Source organism: Jaculus jaculus, chromosome 15 (assembly GCF_020740685.1).
Source record: "Jaculus jaculus isolate mJacJac1 chromosome 15, mJacJac1.mat.Y.cur, whole genome shotgun sequence".
In the NCBI taxonomy this organism is placed as follows: Eukaryota; Metazoa; Chordata; class Mammalia; order Rodentia; family Dipodidae; genus Jaculus; species Jaculus jaculus.
The window spans coordinates 69,193,893-69,211,710 of record NC_059116.1 but is presented as its reverse complement, the minus strand read 5'-3'; the positions used below and the strand labels follow the sequence as shown (position 1 = coordinate 69,211,710).

General features: G+C 39.8%; 1 protein-coding gene across 11 annotated transcripts in view; it reads left to right on the top strand.

Annotated features, from left to right (window-relative positions):
- Celf2 (CUGBP Elav-like family member 2) overlaps nt 1–17,818 on the top strand; it is an 897,461-nt gene that overhangs the window by 832,971 nt on the left and 46,672 nt on the right. For all 11 annotated transcript variants that reach the window (XM_004662381.2, XM_045134876.1, XM_045134881.1 and 8 more), the window contains 3 exons: nt 2,631–2,789; nt 6,177–6,240; nt 16,768–16,902. In XM_004662381.2, the coding sequence (XP_004662438.1) occupies nt 2,631–2,789; nt 6,177–6,240; nt 16,768–16,902 (358 nt within the window). The remainder of the gene's footprint in view (nt 1–2,630; nt 2,790–6,176; nt 6,241–16,767; nt 16,903–17,818) is intronic.

Sequence of the window (17,818 nt, the reverse complement as noted above, 5' to 3'; positions counted from 1 at the left end):
TATAATGAACTAGAAGGTGGGTGGAAAGGGGGGAAGGAGTGTGCATGGCATTGTCATTAAGTGTTTACTGTACTTTCTTGAGTTGTGACATCAGCATTGCAAAGCCTGTTGTCTTTTTTGGGCCTTCATTTTGACTTTGATATTCCTAACATATCTTATATAATTAATATGTTTTCCTTTCAGTGCAATGCATTTTTAAGACAGTCTCACTCCCCTACCTGAAGGCAAACTCAGGTGAAAATCAGCCATGATAGGAAATAATAAGCAGGATGCAATCGTGCAACAACAGTCACATTTGTGATACTGTCTGGGTTCTCTCTTTCTCCTAGGCTACTCCAGTATTGTGGATTTTAGGTATTTTTTTATCTTAGATGTTAAAATGAAACTTCCATTAAGAAAAAAGTCATTACCTGTACTTATTTCCCATATATACATTTCCTTCTTATTTTTATTTTCTATAATAAGAGATTTATATCCAAATTGTTCTCCACTTAGAATTTTTTTCCCTTAAATTCTTTCAACTCTTAGAGATGCTGCCATCCCCAAGTGAGGCCATAGGGATGCTGGTGTGTTATTACAGAAGAGTTCAAGATATAAGGCAGAAGTGGACATGAACCAAACCAAGAAAATAAAAGGCTTTCATAATGCAAAGAAACTGCTATAGGGGTGGCACATATTTATTATGAAGACATTCTTGATCCTTTATCTGTATTATGAAAAAATAAGTTTGCTATACCTATTTTTAAAACTAGACATCCAGACTTACACAAAAGAACCCTCAGCTTAGTTTTAAAAGTTGACAATTACATTTAAATAACTAAAGTTGTTTGTGCTTTTTTAACTAATTAAATTATTTTCAGGATTCTGGCATACATCTTTAGGCAAGATGTGTTATTTAATTTAAAATGATATGAATATTAATTGTCTTTAAAACAACCTTTTCCCCATTTTCCACCTTACTACTCTTGCCTATTTTTCATGATTTAAACAAGTCATTTTTAAAGCCATAATAATTGATTTATTTTTCTGCTTTTGTGTATTTTATTATTTATGGAAGAAAAGACAGTAAATGTACTTATAAGGAAATGCTGTCATTTGGTATGAGACACATTTAGTGTAACACTAAGACCATGTTTTCCATATAAAACTTCTTCTTTATACTAATCTTCAGAGTATTGCTCTTTTTGCAAAGTGGTAAACTATTAAAATGTGGAGCAAATAATGAAAAATGAATTCAGTTTTTTTAAATGGTAGCAGTGTTATTTTATGCAGTTTATTGACATTTAACATTTTATGTCATGCCTCTGCCTACCAGGGCCAAAGGATCATAGACTGAAAGTTTGACACAGGAACATTCACCTTACTGTTCTCATTTCTTAAAATAACAGACATGATAGCTTCATGCATTCAATTCATAGTTATGTTACCAATAACTACTCAAAGAAAAAAATGCATATATCTTTTAGAAAAAAAGAAAAAAAAATGACCCAAAGCGTCATTTAAATAGGAATACAGCTTTCCTGAAAGAAGTCTACTATCCTGCAGGCTTTCATTTAATCACTTGTGTAGAAACATACCTTAGCACAGTCTAACATCACAGATGATGGAATGTACTGCATACTCCACACTAAGGGCTTAAGGCGGGAGGGAGGAGAAAGGATTCCTGCTGATTTCTTCCCAAGTAGGAACTTTGAAAGGTGCTTTGGAGGGGACCATACTTGAGGTGTTGGCCACTATTTTCCCTGAAGATTTTATCTGCCTCAAAAATTAATTTACCCTATCATATGACCTTTGGCCATTTCCTTCTTACTATTCTTACTCCTTACCTTTTAAAGGAAATTAAAACAGAAAAAATCTGGAAGAATGTTGAGATTTATTAAGGCAAAGTACAGATAAAATCCCCCTCATTTAAGACATGTCTCCTTAGACTATAATGTGCCTCTGGTTATTTGAGCTTCTGTGGGGTTTTGGAAAAAACAGTCATAGCACAGAACAAAGTAGAGAGACCTTTCTGAAAATATGTGGATAATTACTTTGGTCAATTCCTATGTTTTCCTTCATCCATGTTCTTAAAATGAAGCTCACTTCTCTCAATTATTGGATCAAAATGATTCCCACAGTTCCAGTGTTGAAGTAACATAACTGAAAATGAATGAATAAAATAATAAGTGAATGAAAGATACTTTTACTCCCTTGCATCTCCCTTCTTCCCTCTTATCCTTTAGCCACATATGAAAACATGCAGATACACAAGAGAAGGCTGTCTTTAGGCAAGGGGACCATAAAGCCTAATTAAAGATGAGGTCATTGTCTTGAAGGAATCCTGGAAAGTTGAAAGATGACACATGAAGAGAGAAGGAAAGGCAGCATAATAATCAAGAGCAAGAAAGGAAGTGGCTTCACCAACCACTAGATCTTCTTAAGAAACCATTGACAGTATTTGGAGTTTTCTATTGATGATACTATTCAGAGAAGAAGGAATATCAAACCACTTTTTAAACCATTCCAGATCATTCCATGTACTCCAAGATAGTTAAAATATATATATAAATCCAGTGCTGGCTGTTTATCATGAAAGGATTCAACCATGCTATAACTTCCTTTTCACTTTCCAATGTGTCTGACCACAGGGCTGCTCTTCACCTATCGTGGTGAAGTTTGCTGATACTCAGAAGGACAAAGAGCAAAGACGCCTCCAACAGCAGCTTGCGCAGCAGATGCAACAGCTCAACACTGCCACCTGGGGGAACCTGACCGGGCTGGGAGGACTCACCCCACAGTACCTGGCAGTAAGTACCAGAGAAAGTGGGTCCGCGTGGGGTCCGCATTAAGGAGAGGCACACAACCTCTAAACCGACCAGCTACCTTTCCTCTAAATATGCTAAGAATTTCACTTTCCATACATTTTTAATTTCAGAAATGATTGAAATCAGCATTTGGGTAAATGGGGGTGCAAGTTTTCTTCTTATTAAAGTAGTTAACATAAGCATATGACTAATTTAATTGATCCTGTTACAGGCCAGGCAAAGTCCCAATAGACAGATTTCTATAGTGTTTTAAAGCATCTTTAAAATCCTGAGTTGTAAGAGATGCTACATGCGTGGTTGCTGGCCAACTAAATATTCTGAGACAACCAGCAGAGACTCACCAGCACGTCAGCAGTAGACCATGTTTGCTTCTCAGCTGCTGCCTCAAGAGCTGCGTCCCGCCATCCTGGGTCTTCCCAGCACAGCTATGTGAGCCCAAAGAATGTCCTTTTCAGGCCAAACTGACCTAGTACTTCAGCCAGCCCTTACATACCATGGTTTCTAAGTATTTCCTTTGTGTGGCCAGAATGTAAAGACAGTTCTGGTAATATCAAATGCAACAGAATAGTGCCTCTAGCTTGAACATTATTTTTTAAATATTTTATTTATTTATTTGCAAGCAGAGGGATACAGAGAGAGTAGCTCCCTAGCCACTGCACACGAACTCCAGATGCACGCACCACCTTGATCATCTGACGTACCTGGGCACTGTGGAATTGAACCCTTAACCACTGAGTCATCTCTCCAGCCCCCTAGCAGGAACTTTAAAATACCTTACTATACCTCTAGAGTGGCCTTTGGAATAAGCATGTCAAATGTGGCCTTAAAGGCAGTGAGGGCTCCTGGCTTTTAGTTTTTTCTTGAATTACTGATGTGCTTCTCTCCCTCATTGGGATGTGTGTGTGTGTGTGTTTTAACTTGTAGGCCTGACCACACATTTATTAATAAAATTTAATATTGTAAGTTTGGGGCTTTTATTCCAGCTGAGCATGTGTACTTTGTGACCTAATTCTGTCAGTTAACATTTTAACTATTCCTGTCAGGAATTATCATCCATGAGCTTTACTTTGCAGCAGAAGCTGTAGTGTTTTGTAAGGCAGTCTTCCCTATTTCCTGCACATTGCACAGGTGAGAAAAGAGAGGCTTCACCCAGCATCGTACAGCTGCTAACAGTGTCTACAGGTATGCAGCTGTGTGGGCTCTTCACCATGATGCTTCTGGAGGACCCTGAGTGAGACACAGATCGCTTTTCCACCTTAGCCACCCCCAGTGCCCAGTTAGTCAGTCAGCACAGCTGGTTACTGAGTGAGAAACAGCATTTGTTGTATTCATCTGCATTGTTAGGTAGAGCATTGACTGTTACTGTTGTTGCCCTCTGACCATTTCTTCATCTTACCCTTAAACAGTGGAGATCTTACCAGGTGTCTGGCTGAAATCTACATATATTTGGACTATTAAAAGTGTTCACAGACCACTGCCTTAATAATATGTACCAGAATTCTAATCCAAAAGTCTAGCTTCTGAGCAAAAACCAAATGTATGTGACTCTGTCACTGTTGTGACTACATTTGCAAATTATTTCCATACCTGAAAACTTGGCCTCATTTATAGAATTTTTTTTTCCTCCTGCCTCTGTCACTTCAGCAATTTCCTGCCAGTGTGTGTCACCACACCCTGCTGAATTGCTTTTTTATAAGCTCTTAGTAGGTTTTCTTCTGTCTGGGGCATCATTTTGGCCACTAAGACATTTCCTACCTCTGTGTTAAGACATAGATTCCAAACCTGGCTTACCCAAGATTGGCTAGTCATGGAGATAATTCTTGATGATGGTTTAATGACACTTCAGGCATTTCACTTAATTCATCAGGTGTTCTTAACTTCCCCAAATATCTCTAAAGATGATTTTACAGCTTTAATTTTGCAAAGTTAAATGTAAATAGAGGGCTGCTACATGTATGCACAAAGAAATGGGAAACTCAACAAACCAGAACAAAATAAGATATTTGTGTATTAAAGTAGATAATCCCAAGTTCTCCTCTATGTGTGGGATTGAGAGCATATTTGTATGCACACACAGAAAACCTATACAAATACTCTAAACAGTTGAGAGAAATGAATGAACATATAACAGACATCCTTCTGGTTTTAGTTACTATAAATATTGAATCTAATAATATCATTCTATGTACAACTTAGGTTTAATCAGCCACCAATATGTCATGATGTTTGGTGATTTATGTCATTTGATACATGCTTATTTTTTATTTATATGCAATGTAGAGTTTTTCTTAGTAAACCAGAGATTTATCCTTACCCAAGGAAAAGTGTTCTACATTAGGTTTGACATAACTACAAATATGTTCTGAAAGCTATTTCTAAAACAGTCAATTCATCTTGTTCCTCCGAAGCACATAGTGTCCTAACAATGTTTTCACAGTACATGTGGTTAATAATCTTAGTATTCATGTACATTAGAATAGATAACTATATGGTCCCCTACATACAAACTATAGCTATAATTATCTATGTAAACAAAAAGGGAATTTTTTTTGCATCTACTCAAGTGATAAGATAGCACCTAAATCAGCATACAACTCCCTGGAGTTGCTTAAGAACAAGAACACTCTAGAACTGGAGCCATATGTTTTTGCCTTGTGATACCCACTGATTCTGTGTGGCAGGGAAAATGAGGTTTTGAAAACTAGCATGGAAATTACAGACTTTTGCAGGCATATTTCTTTTAAAAATGTTTTTAAGTACTGGAATATTTATAATGTACAGATTCAGCATACAGCAGATAATTCCAGGTTTGGTACAATAATATGCTTCTGTCCTACAGTGAAGACTATCGGCTAGTTGTTCTCATTGCCATATGGCTGTGGTTGTTAACTGTATGTCTATGACTAGATCTACTTATGTCTGTAGTCGTCATCATTTTGTTGGCCTGAGTCAGGGAATCCATGTGCTTCAAGTGAGGGATAAAGAAAATGGAGCTTGAAAGGAGAGGAGGGAATGGACCTTGATTGACAGAGATGAGTTATGGTAACTACTAGACTACAGAGAGATATAATTAGTCACACTGTGTTGGTTTCAATAGATTTAACACCTGGTTGTTAAAAAGAGTAAATTGATTAATTGTTTTAAGGCAGCAGAGTTAGTGAGTTTCCCCAGTGTCTGTGTTCCTTAATAGAGATTAGACATTAATATGGATTTACAGCTCCAACTCTAGGGACCTTCAGTCCATCAATAGGTAGTGGCAGCCAACTATATTAATGTAAAGGAAACTGAATTTCCCCCAGGTTAATGAAGAAGCTGCTTTGTTCTCGTGTCCACGCTGTTCTCACTTTGCTGTTCTGTCGTCTCCTGCAGCTTCTGCAGCAGGCCACCTCCTCCAGCAACCTGGGTGCGTTCAGTGGAATCCAGCAAATGGCTGGTAAGTCATGAGGCAAGCCATTCCTTTTGACCATGCAATTATATGAACAGTTGGTTGGTTGGTTGGTAGGGAAAAAGGAGAGAAGGAAAAAAATAATAAAGAGCAGTTACAGATGAGCTACCTTTGTGTCTTAGATGTTAAAATTGCAATCCCCTATTCTATAGTGTTTCTCCTGCCTTTGCATGTCCTGCCCCCTTTTCAATACATGTAGCAGTTATGCAAAATTCCTATCAAGTGCACTCTAACCATTTGTGGATTTTTAATGGATTACTGGAGGATTTCTAACAATATTACTATATGTGGGACAGACAAAATGACTGACATCCCTCTGAAATTTTAATAATAGCCAGTCAATAAAAATGTTCTGACCTCCATAATGAAAGCTGAGATCGCCAGCCTACATTTGATACAGTTTGTAGTCCCTTGGTAATGACAGACAATTAACAGGGTGCCTTTTTTACTTTAATACCCAGTTGACAAAATTGTGCATCAGAGCTTTTATGTGAAAGTATAATCTTTGTTCTCAAGAAAATCAAAGTGTGACAGTATTTGAAAGGCAGTTCATTGAAGGATCCTGTTTCATAATGAGCTGGGCCAGTAGTTGCTGCGGCACAGTGATTAGTGCAAGGTCAGTCTGACTGTGCCACCTTCCATACTGATACCCACCTTAACACAGGCTCAGGGAAGGCAGGGTATGTAAGAAATCAAAACAGGTGGCCATTAACCTGCCAGGAGGCACAGTTAGAAAGCTTTTTCCTTGATTCCAAAAGAGTTGGGGAGAGATTTGGTGCATTAGAGTGAAGCACAGTTTGCTTTAATCAAGGACACCCTGGATCAATGAAATGAAGCCTTGGGATAAGAGAATAAAAGCCAGATTTACTTAACTATCACTATGAAAACTCCCCCCCCCCACCAATACATATCCTTTTTTTTTTTTTTTTTTCCTTTTCACTTTGAATTAGTCTAGAAAGACCTTCACTGAGGTTTCTCCCCAGGTATGTTCTGTGAATGCCATTCCAGCACTCCATTGTGGTACTTGTCTGTTGGTAAATGCTAGCCAGTAAAACAGAACTTCTAAGAGACTTGTTATATTTCAGATCTTTTGTTACTGCCACTTTGTTCTTCTGCAATACAGATCATGTATTTTTTAAATATCTTGCAATGATAAATGGTTAAGTTATTGCATTTAAGAATATGGGCTAGGAAGCTGGCCTTGGAGATAAACATCATATTGATTATTTATAATTCCATGGAAGGACAGTAGTAAAATATTCAGGGGGTACGTTCTGTTTTAAGAGGGGAAAAAACTGACTTGCAAGCATCTAAAATAAATTCTAAAATTCACGACATTTTGAGCAGATAAGAGATGTATTTTGTTTCTAGTATCACAGACCCTCCAAGATCCAAAATTAGGGACGTTCTTCACAGTAGCCTTGGGCTCTCCCACTCCCACAGATGCATTATGCATAAAGGTCACATCCCTGAGGCCACTGCCCAGCACGTCTCCTCAGGCAGAGTGCCCTCACTCTTCATCAGGACGCGTGTCCCTCTGCTGTGCCGGCCACAGGCCAGACTTTAGCATTCGCATGCTCCTTGAAAACTATGAGTACATGGGAGTCACCTTAGAAGGTGCATGGAGCAGATGGCTAATTTAAAGACATTCTGTAAATGAGGCTTTCCAGAGTATCTGTTTCTTCAGCCTTCATCATGCTGAGTTCACCGCATTAAGCCTGCACAGGCTGTGAAATCAAATACTGAACAATCCATTATCTGCCAACATCTTGGAAATCTATTAGGGAACTCATGTGTGTCAAACCTCTTGTCTACTGGGTGATTTTTCTAAAAGGTGCCCCTCGCTAACATGAATAATCTTCCTTAGTATTTGAAGAATAATACTTTGGGGTATTTCTTTTCAAGTACAGGAACAGAATTTATGTGGCCCTCCTACTGTTTTTGCTTATTCCATAAGTAAGACTTTTGGTGGTACAGTTCAGTGGTAGAGCGTTTGACTGCACCAGCAGGACTTTTGACTGTGGTAGGACCACGCTGCTCGGCAGTTAGTGGACTCAGCCCTTCTTCTTGTGGAGCTGCTTAAAACTTCTTGAATGAGTGAATGAATAAATACATAAACGGACAGGTGTAAATTTGTATTTTGGATTCATTCTCAATACAGCTTAAGTTTTAACTTATGAAAATTGGTTTTATCCATATAAATCAAAGACCATTGTACAAACTGTCAGTGTCTTCACAAATGTGTTGTTGAGAGTTGATAGATAGTTTGTACAAGAAATGCTATAGAGCACACACTGTACATAACAGATACACAAATGCAGTAGAAGACATATGATAATAAGGTAGAAGGAGCCCAAAAGGTCATCAATCCTTGTCCTACCTAATGTTCTGGTGCTTGTTGAATAATTAGTATTATGACATAGTAATAATGAGCACATGTACAACTCATATGTAATTGTATGTGTTATAGTAGCACATTTGTAAGCTCCTCATATAAAATTCAATTAGTCCAGCTTGGAACATTATCAACAAAGACAGTAAACTATTTTAGAAACCAGTAATATTTGGCTGTGAACAGCTCTCAAAACATAATGATCTCTTTCAGGAGACTGAGTTTTAAAACGATTCATTTATATAAGTAAAGCATTTTTTATTTGAGAAGAAAATAAAAGCCCAAAAAGCAGAAAATAAATTATAGATGACAAGTTTCTAAGTAGTTATACCAATCAAATCTAAAGCACTCTCAGCTATACTTTCCCCCCATAAAACATTGCCTTTTTTAAACTAAAAATAACTACTACAAATGTTTCAAAATCTCTGTAAAAGTAAACTTTCACAAAATATGGAATTTAAAAGCAGAAAATGAATTTAAAATGAAATCTTTATAAGCTGAATCTTTTTATGATTATTCATTGTACCTTCTTAAAGTTGATTGGTTTTATTTTCTCACTTAAAATTTCTAATAATAATTTGTCCATTTCTCACCTAGTATCCGTTTAGTGAATGTCTGAAAGCTTAGGAACTTAGATCTGACTAGAGGGGAGAGTCTGGATTTTCCTTAGAGAATAAAACAGGGCAAAGTATCCTTTTAATCTTTAGTTTCTTCTTAACAACTGTGATGTCTGAAAAGATCATCATGATGTAAACAAGGTAGCATTTTACAAGTTAATATTTAAACTAGCTCCTTATAATATCATGTAGATAATTTTCACATGCCAAGGACAGAGCCGTCTTTTTGTTACTACAACATTACAACTGGGAACCCAGATGCATGAAATGGCTAAGTCGGTTATGTGAGACCCCAGCACCATTAAGTAGTGTCACATGGATTAGAATACAGAGCTCTGAGGTAACACAACAACTTAATGAGGTAGGCACTGTCGGCACCGTTTTACATGCAACTGAGTGGTTAATAGACTTGTCCTGGGGCACTAACCTAGTAGGTAGAGATCTATATTTCAAGTTAATTTCTTTGCAGACGTACAAGCTACCATGATTCACCTATGCAACTGTTGAGTGGGCCAAATACAAATCCAAGCTGAAGGTGCAGAGCCCCCAAAACACTACAGAAGCTACTAAGCGATAACTGGAAACTGCCTTCCTTCACTCTAGAAGGTTTCCAATTTATTGAGAAAAACCTGCTCTTTGTCAAACATATATGTATGTATATGTGTGTGAGAGAGAGAGAGAGAGAGAGAGAGAGACAGGATCTCATGTGTCCCAGGCTGGCCTGGAATGCTGAGAATGACCTTGAACTCCTGACCCCGACCCTCCTGCCTTGTACCGCAAGAGTACGGTGATTTCAGGTGTGTACTATCACCCCACTTTATGCAGTGCTGGGGACTGAACCTAGGATCTTGTGCATCTTAGGCTAGCATTCTTCTGACTGAGCTCTATCCCTAGCCCTAGAATAAGAAATTCATATGAAATGAATCATAGAGATTTGAAGATATAGGTAAGGAAAAATTATCTGATGATGAACTGAGGGAAACTGCTTCATCTTAATTCTGATTTTCAGTAAACTGATAGTAAGTTTTTTCCAGAAGTCTGGTTTAAATTTTTAAAGTGACAATAAACTGTAGTATTCAAATATCTGCTTAAAACAATAAAATAGCTTTCCTTTTGTCAATGTGAAATCCACTCCCAAAGAAGACTGCTTATGAGTGTCTGTCACAAATGGAGGAGAAGGGGGGACGCTTGCAAAAACTACGCCTGGGCGGTCTGAGAAGCTCCTGTTGGACCTGCTTCCACTATGGTGTGTGTATCATAGGCCCACAAAGACCCTGTGTCCCGAGTCTCCAGCAGTCCGTACCACAGACACTTCCTGTGAATGTGCTAATAGGCCTTATGAGAATGTTCTATAACCACCCATCTGTCACTTTTTAACAGACCTGATTGGCAAGCACTTGTAACAACTGACATCTGTTCTCACTTATTGATATGCAGATTTATGGTAATTGCTATGAACAATAAGACACAAAATTACCTAAGGTGAACATTAAATTAAATTTTCATGCCCTTCTCCTTATAAATAATTTTTTTAATCTTAAGTTTCAAGTAGGCATTTTGTGCATTTGTTCTGCATGTAATTTCTTCATTTTGAGAATTCTTTCCTAAATAATGAATGAAAAGTTAAGTCTCTTTACTCCCAACTTTTTTTTCCTTTTGCCATCGTCATAGCAGCTCACTGTTGGATTTCCTAAAGCTTAAGTGTTTTGCATGCATAGTCTTATAGATTATTGCCCTTGGTTTAAGAGGTGCCCAGTTGAATGTGGTCATTTTTCTTAGAAAAGCTGCTTGCCAAGCCAGAACCAGCTTCCAGAAGGGTGACTGGCGCCTCTCTGTCTGGTGCCCGTCATGGTGATTATGTAGGAGTAACAGAGAAAGTGTGAATGGTAGGTAGAAAATAAGAAGGCCGACGTGACAAGATCTGAGAAAGAAGAGAGAGTTCTTCCAAACCAAAGAGCAAAAATAATAATGGTAAAGAAACCAGAAATATGAATTGAAATAAGTAGAAGCAGAAACCTACCCCAAGACTGCCTTGGTAGCCCTCACTGTTGACTTGAGCCCAGGAGAGAAGGCAGAGTTAACAAAGGGGAGGGGAGAATGCTCCTTCCCATTAGAGCATGTCCAGGTGGGAGGACACTGAGGCCAGAGGGTTGTGCAGTGCTTCAGAGAAGTCGGCTGGTTTGGAGATGCTGTTGCCAGTGAAGGGCTCAGAAACACTGAGCCCAGTAGCAATCTTCCAAGCGCCACCTACTCATCCTGGGATCGTTACCATGGTATAACAGGCCATGAGATGTCAGTAGCATTTAGACTAGATGTTGGTGCAGGAATGTCCTCAGGGAGGGATGGATTGCAGAAGAGGTGTTGGGCCTGGCAGAGGGAGAAGGTCCTGTAGTCTCTGCCTGTCAGCTTCTGTCCAGGCTGGTGTGAGAACACAGCCAGGGGAAAAACAGGCCCTTCTGGGGCTCCAAGGTTGCCCTCTGGTGCTTCTTAGCTCCCACCTGTGTCCTTCCTTGGCTTTAGCTGTGCCCACGAGAGCAGGTAAGGCTGGAAGGCTTCATCTTTGTGGGCTGCTTCTGTTGCGCATGTATGTGTGTCCAGGTCTGCTTTTTGTACTGAAGAGGAGGGAGCCATTTCTGTGCATTTTTTTTCCTTCTCTATCCTATCACTCCTCAACTCTGAAACCTTCTAGATTTCTCACGTCCCACATTACTGTCCCAGGGCCAGTCTTCTCATTCCGTGGTTTCCTCTTAGGACCTGGGGCTTTCTCAGTTACCTAGTGTGCATGCGTTCAACTTTCTAGGGTCTATAATTTAAAGAAAAGTTTAACACATGTCACGTTTCAAGATCAATAAGTGTTGATATGTATGGAGGAAATAGCATGCAGCAGACTTAGTATTAAGAATGAAACCATGTGGTTCCATTTGTTCACTAAAGCTAGTGATCTGTGGTTCCAAGGTTGGATGAGTGTGAACAGTATGAGCAGATGGATGAGAAAAATGATCAAGTTAAAAAATTAAAGAACTGATTAATGATTTAGAGAGATGTAGTGCATAGGTTGCTGGATAACTCATTCCTCAATTGTTTATGAAGACAAGATTGACCTGGAATTTTAGGTATCATAAATTGAACCAAGAGCAATGCTATGAACTGTTTTCTCTCAGACCTGGCATTCCTTCCTACTAGATAGCATTTAAATTGGTTCATGATGGAGCAGAATGCCTCACCTGGCCGCTTTCTTTGGTTTGCAGTGTGTTGCAGCTTAACAAGACCATGGTAAGAGTGTACAGGGTACAGATTCAAGTTTAGTATGTCAGCCAATTTCCGTTGCTGTCCTGTTCTTCTTTTCTTCTTTATTCCTAACTCCCCTAAATTTGTCTGAGGTACAGCTTAACCAAATAAATAGACTAAAACATGAGGATTAAGAGGGGAAAAGGAGTCCCCGATGGGGACTACAGAATACAGGAGAAATACCGTGGTTGGAGTGGCAGGGAGCAAGCAGGCACACGGAGAGGAGCGTGCCATCCTCCCGTTGCTCACCACCCAGGAGCGGCCTTTGGAGACTGAGCAGTATAGTGGTGTTTTGACCTCTCTGTGTCTAAATGTCCTTTACCTGTGACCTGTACAACAGTAAGTGTCTAAAAAAGGTGCATTTGGTATGTACACTATGAAGCCACATGTAAAGGACTGAGAAACACGCCTGGCTCCTTTTCTGTTCTTGACCCATTACCCTCTTTATGTGCAGTAATATAGTAGTTGCTAATCTAAAGTAAGAGCACTTACTTTTTCAGTATTGCCCCTTTGGACTTACCATGCAGTGATCTACCCACAGGAGGTGGGCTCTATTTTAGTCTTATTTTATAGCTGAGAACCCCAGGGCAAAAGCCATTAGCCAGTTTGCTCCAGACGGTTTACGTTAGAGTAGATGAGACTGAACTGGGTTCATGTAAACCCGTGACAACTGAGAGCAGAACCTGCACACTCCCATGCTAGGCTACAATGCCTCTAGCAAGAAATGATTATTATCACCAACAGAGAATCTTATACCTTCCGAGTTGTGGAGATACAAGACAAGAGTGAAGGGTGGGCTGTCCCCCAGGCCACACTGAGAAAGCAGAAATGAAGAGGCACATTGCTGGGCTGAGCGCCCAGATCTAGGGAGTTGAGAGGTGCGCTTCCCTACCACACCTCGGAGGTACTGAGCACTTGTTTAGGATAGGGCAAAGAGGTACCGTAAATGCCAGCTGAGTTGGCACACAAGGACTATGAAAGGGGCAGGAGTGATTGATCCTCCACTCCTAGCTGGTCAGTGCTTCTCCTTCATCTGCATCCAGTCAAAGGAGTTAGTAAGAATTTGCTTTTGAGCATGAGCCTGTTTCCAGAAGCTGATGAAGGATTTCCTTCAGTCACTTCTCCCTGCTCCAGTGTCCAGGAACCTCCTTGGGCCCAAGCTGTCATGTTGTCCATTTATCCTCAATGTCTGGCACAGGGGCTGACCCATCATAGCCACCAACTAACTGGTTAGATGGATTGGGGATGGGTTGATAGGTGATCTGATTAGGTCTCTCTAAACCCATAACCTCCTCCTTCCCCCATAAGTCCCCCAGACCCTGGAGAATACAATGGCTTCTGCTTCCTACTCCCCATCTTGGCCTCTCACTGTAGTGTTGGACAGTGTTAGCAATCTCACAGAATGGTATCTCAGCCTCATTCATTCTACTTGGCCTTTCTGGGTAGCAAGAAGGAAAGATGGAAGAGGACATCAAAGTCACTCCTAAGTGATAATGTCTTCACAAAAGGGAAATGTATAAGGACATTCAGAGGGGACACACACCCTCACCCTGAATTCCTCAGGGCATAAGGAAGGGAACTTCAACCTCATTGTCAGCTGGGCAACAGAATCTTTAATAAATGTCAATGGGCAAGGTCAAGGATATATCTGTCTAACAAGCACTTACACAGTAGATTAACCAATAATTAAAGAAAAAATGGTATTTGATGCTGATGTAAATATCAAAGAATGGAGAGAACTAATAGCATGGTTGGCTATTTACACAGTACTCTTTACAGCAGCTTATTAAAATGTTGTGCTATTAGTGTGTCCATTTAGGTTACATGAATGTATTAAGAATTGCCAGCAATACATCTATCTGTATAGGTGGACTTGAACATGGGTAAGATAAAATCTTTGTCCTCAAATAACTTAGCATTTGCTTATGAAAGTAAGAAATATATATAAATAAATTGAAATAAAGAGATCAATAGGAAAGGGAGTTGATGGGAATTACATGTGTTAGGAGCAGACAGAGGTATGGCAGAGTACAGTGGCCACAGGTCCAGGAAGCTGTGCGCTAAGGCCCTGGATGAGGACCCCATGCTGTGAAGCCATGAGTGGCCTTAGCCAGACCGTGGATACAGCTCTTGCTAACAATATGGCTCTCACCTAAGGAGAGTTAAAGGCGTCCTAGAGAAAGACTCTGAGCCTGAGCCTGGAATACTGGCTCATCTATTATTCATTGGTGCCAGGTGCACAGTATAGGATTTAATTTCAGTGGTAAACCCTCTTCTACATCCAGCTGTCTGCTGGATGTAGTGTGGTCATCAGGTTTACATCATTAAAACATTAAAGGAAACATTAGTCACAAGAGGGGGCAGATGGATCTGTATAAATGTGCCCCACATCTTTCAAGATCACTCACAGCCTACGTTAGGAACTCTTGTCATTCTCAAGTGTAGTGTGCATTCATGTGGCCTTCAGGAAGTACAGCCCTTTGTTGTGTCTAAGTGGGTCTCCACTAAAGTGAGGTAGCTCCCATATTTCCTTCATTTCCCCTTTGGTAAATTGAAACTTAAAAATGAGATCAGTGCTTCTGAATACCCACATTCTCCTAAGTATGATACTACATGACCCCTGGTCAGAGAGAACAAGCTTTATGCCCATATGCATTGATTCACAGGATTTCACTTTTTTCCCCACCAAAAAAGTTGTAGGTGCTTGGATGTCACCATAACCTCACAGGGCCACCTGAAAGAAGACAGAGTATAGTTCTGCAGCAAAGCCATCTGGGGCTTTTATTCTGAGTAGAAATATTCCCTGGGCAGAGTAATAACTGGAAGCAATATTGTCTGTAAGGCTCAGCAGCTCTGCCCTGAGGCCCAGTTCTCAGGCCAGGAAACAAGCCCCATTCCAATGATGGGGGCTTGCTCAGCAATGTTGGTAAAACATTCCCACAGCCCTTCACCTATCCTCTCCAACATATACGGAAGCAGTTACCAAGCCATTCTTCGTAGAGCAGATTAAATTTGTTTAATACATAGTTAAGTATCTGGATTTAAGGCAAAAAATGTTAAAATTAATCTTATTGAGTCAAGTCTCCTATATAGAACTTTCTATATAAAAAGTAAAATATTGCCTCTTTCTCTTACTGTGAAATGACTTGTGGAAAGGTACCTTCACTATTCAAAGGGCCTGTGGGTTGAGAAATAAAAGAGGCAGGGGAAAAGATGTTAAAAGTGAAAACTGCATAGACAACAGGCTGAAACCCAATCTCAGATCATTGCCTGGAAACTATCAGCCCATCCCACCCACATATTGATACACGTTCTCATTTAGATTTTGTTTCTCGAGTTTTACTGATCAGAAAATCATTCTAGCTAAAAATAGAGTTATTTTACAATATAAATAGTTATTAAGGCACTGTCAGTTCTCTTCACCATATATTGAGTTCCTGTTATAGATACATGTTAAGATAAATGTGGAAAGACAAGTTCAATGGCAATACCACTAAAACACTGACATTTATTGGGTACTTAGAGTTTGCATTCATCATCTCACTTATCTGCATCAGCCCCTGAGTTCAGATATAATTAGCAAGGCCACTTCCTCATCAAGAAATGGAGAAACTAATTTGTCTGGGTGTGCATAGCTGATAAAATGGCAGAACTGGGATTAGAACCCATGTCAGTAAAGTAGAAGCATTTTACTAATGAGCTGTAATTTCCTTTGTATTAGCTTATCTATGCACATGTCAACTTCAGGGATTCGGAGTTTAGCCCAAAGCTCATTCTGCAGTTGTCCATGCCCAGATCTCATGCCATTTCCTGGCAGCTAACTCATAAAAGTTGCCAGTCCACACAGCTCTACTGTGGCCATTGTCAGTACAGGGTGATGTACTAACTTTTGTAGTTTTCACTATGGCATTGAGAGGCAGCCACATAAAGGGGCTCCTGAGTTAGGACAGGTGGAGCCCCGATGAGCTCACTCTGCTAAAGACAAGTACTGAGTGCAGTGCAGGTAGCCTTTCTTAGTAGCTCATCTCTAGAAATCACTATCCTTTGAGAAATACTGACCACAGCTCCCATCCAGGTGAGCTGATTGCACAAGTCCTGAAGCAGCTTTCATAAGCACTCAGGTGTTAGGGGGATTTGATGGTTTTGTGAGCTTGTTCTTATTTTAAAACTGGGAAAGTTGGACTTCTTGCTAACACCTCTCTTCTCTTCCCTTCATAGGCATGAATGCTTTACAATTACAGAATCTGGCAACGCTGGCAGCTGCAGCAGCTGCCGCCCAGACCTCAGCCAGCAGCACCAATGCAAACCCTCTCTCAACCACGAGCAGCGCCCTGGGAGCCCTCACAAGCCCTGGTGAGTGGAAGGCCTTGCATTCTCTGCATAGGACACAAGAGCAGGTCTGCATGCACCCAAAGAACAAGGGCAAGACGAACTTTCTCATGGCTTTTGACTTCAAGGAGCAAGAAAGCGTGCCCTTGAACCTATAGCCCTTGATTTCCCTGTGAAACATTGTGTATCTAAAATGAGATACTCAGAGTAGAGTTTTGAGAGAAGAAACATTTAGGAGAATCTGGTAGGCTTATTCTGAATGTGCTGAAATCTCTTTAAAACAGCATATACATTTAGAGATTTCTTTCTTTAAAGTATTACAAAAAGTATATACCATTATACTGTGTGGGATTCATTTTAGATAATAAATAGTATTCCTGAAGAATCAACTTATAAGTGAATTTTTTCAAAACATTAAGTTATATCTTTAATTTACTCTAAAAATTTTTAACTAAGTCCTTTAATGTCCCTTCTTAAGAAATAAATCTCTGTAACATTACTAACTTCTCCCTTATAAAAATAAGTGATTTTCTTAAAATACATTTAAATTTATCTACTTTACTTATCTTTATTTTTTATTTTAGACAGAGAGAGAGAGACAGCAAGAGAGAGAGAGAACTGGCATGCCAGGGCCTCAGCCACTGCAATTGAATGCCAGACACTTGCACTACTTAGTGGGCATGTGCAACCTTGCTCTTGCCTCACCTTTGTGCATCTGGCTTACATGGAATCAGGAGGGTCAAACATGGGCCCTTACGCTTCACAGGCAAGCGCCCTAATTAAGATTTTTCCCACATTGAGTATGAAATTATTTAAATAGCAAATACATGCTTTTGATTGCACTTTCAGCCAGAAGACTTTAGATTAAAATGCCCAGTGCAAGAGTGAGCACAGCTAATCAGATTATCCAATAAATGACATGTGCAAGGTGCCTCAGCAG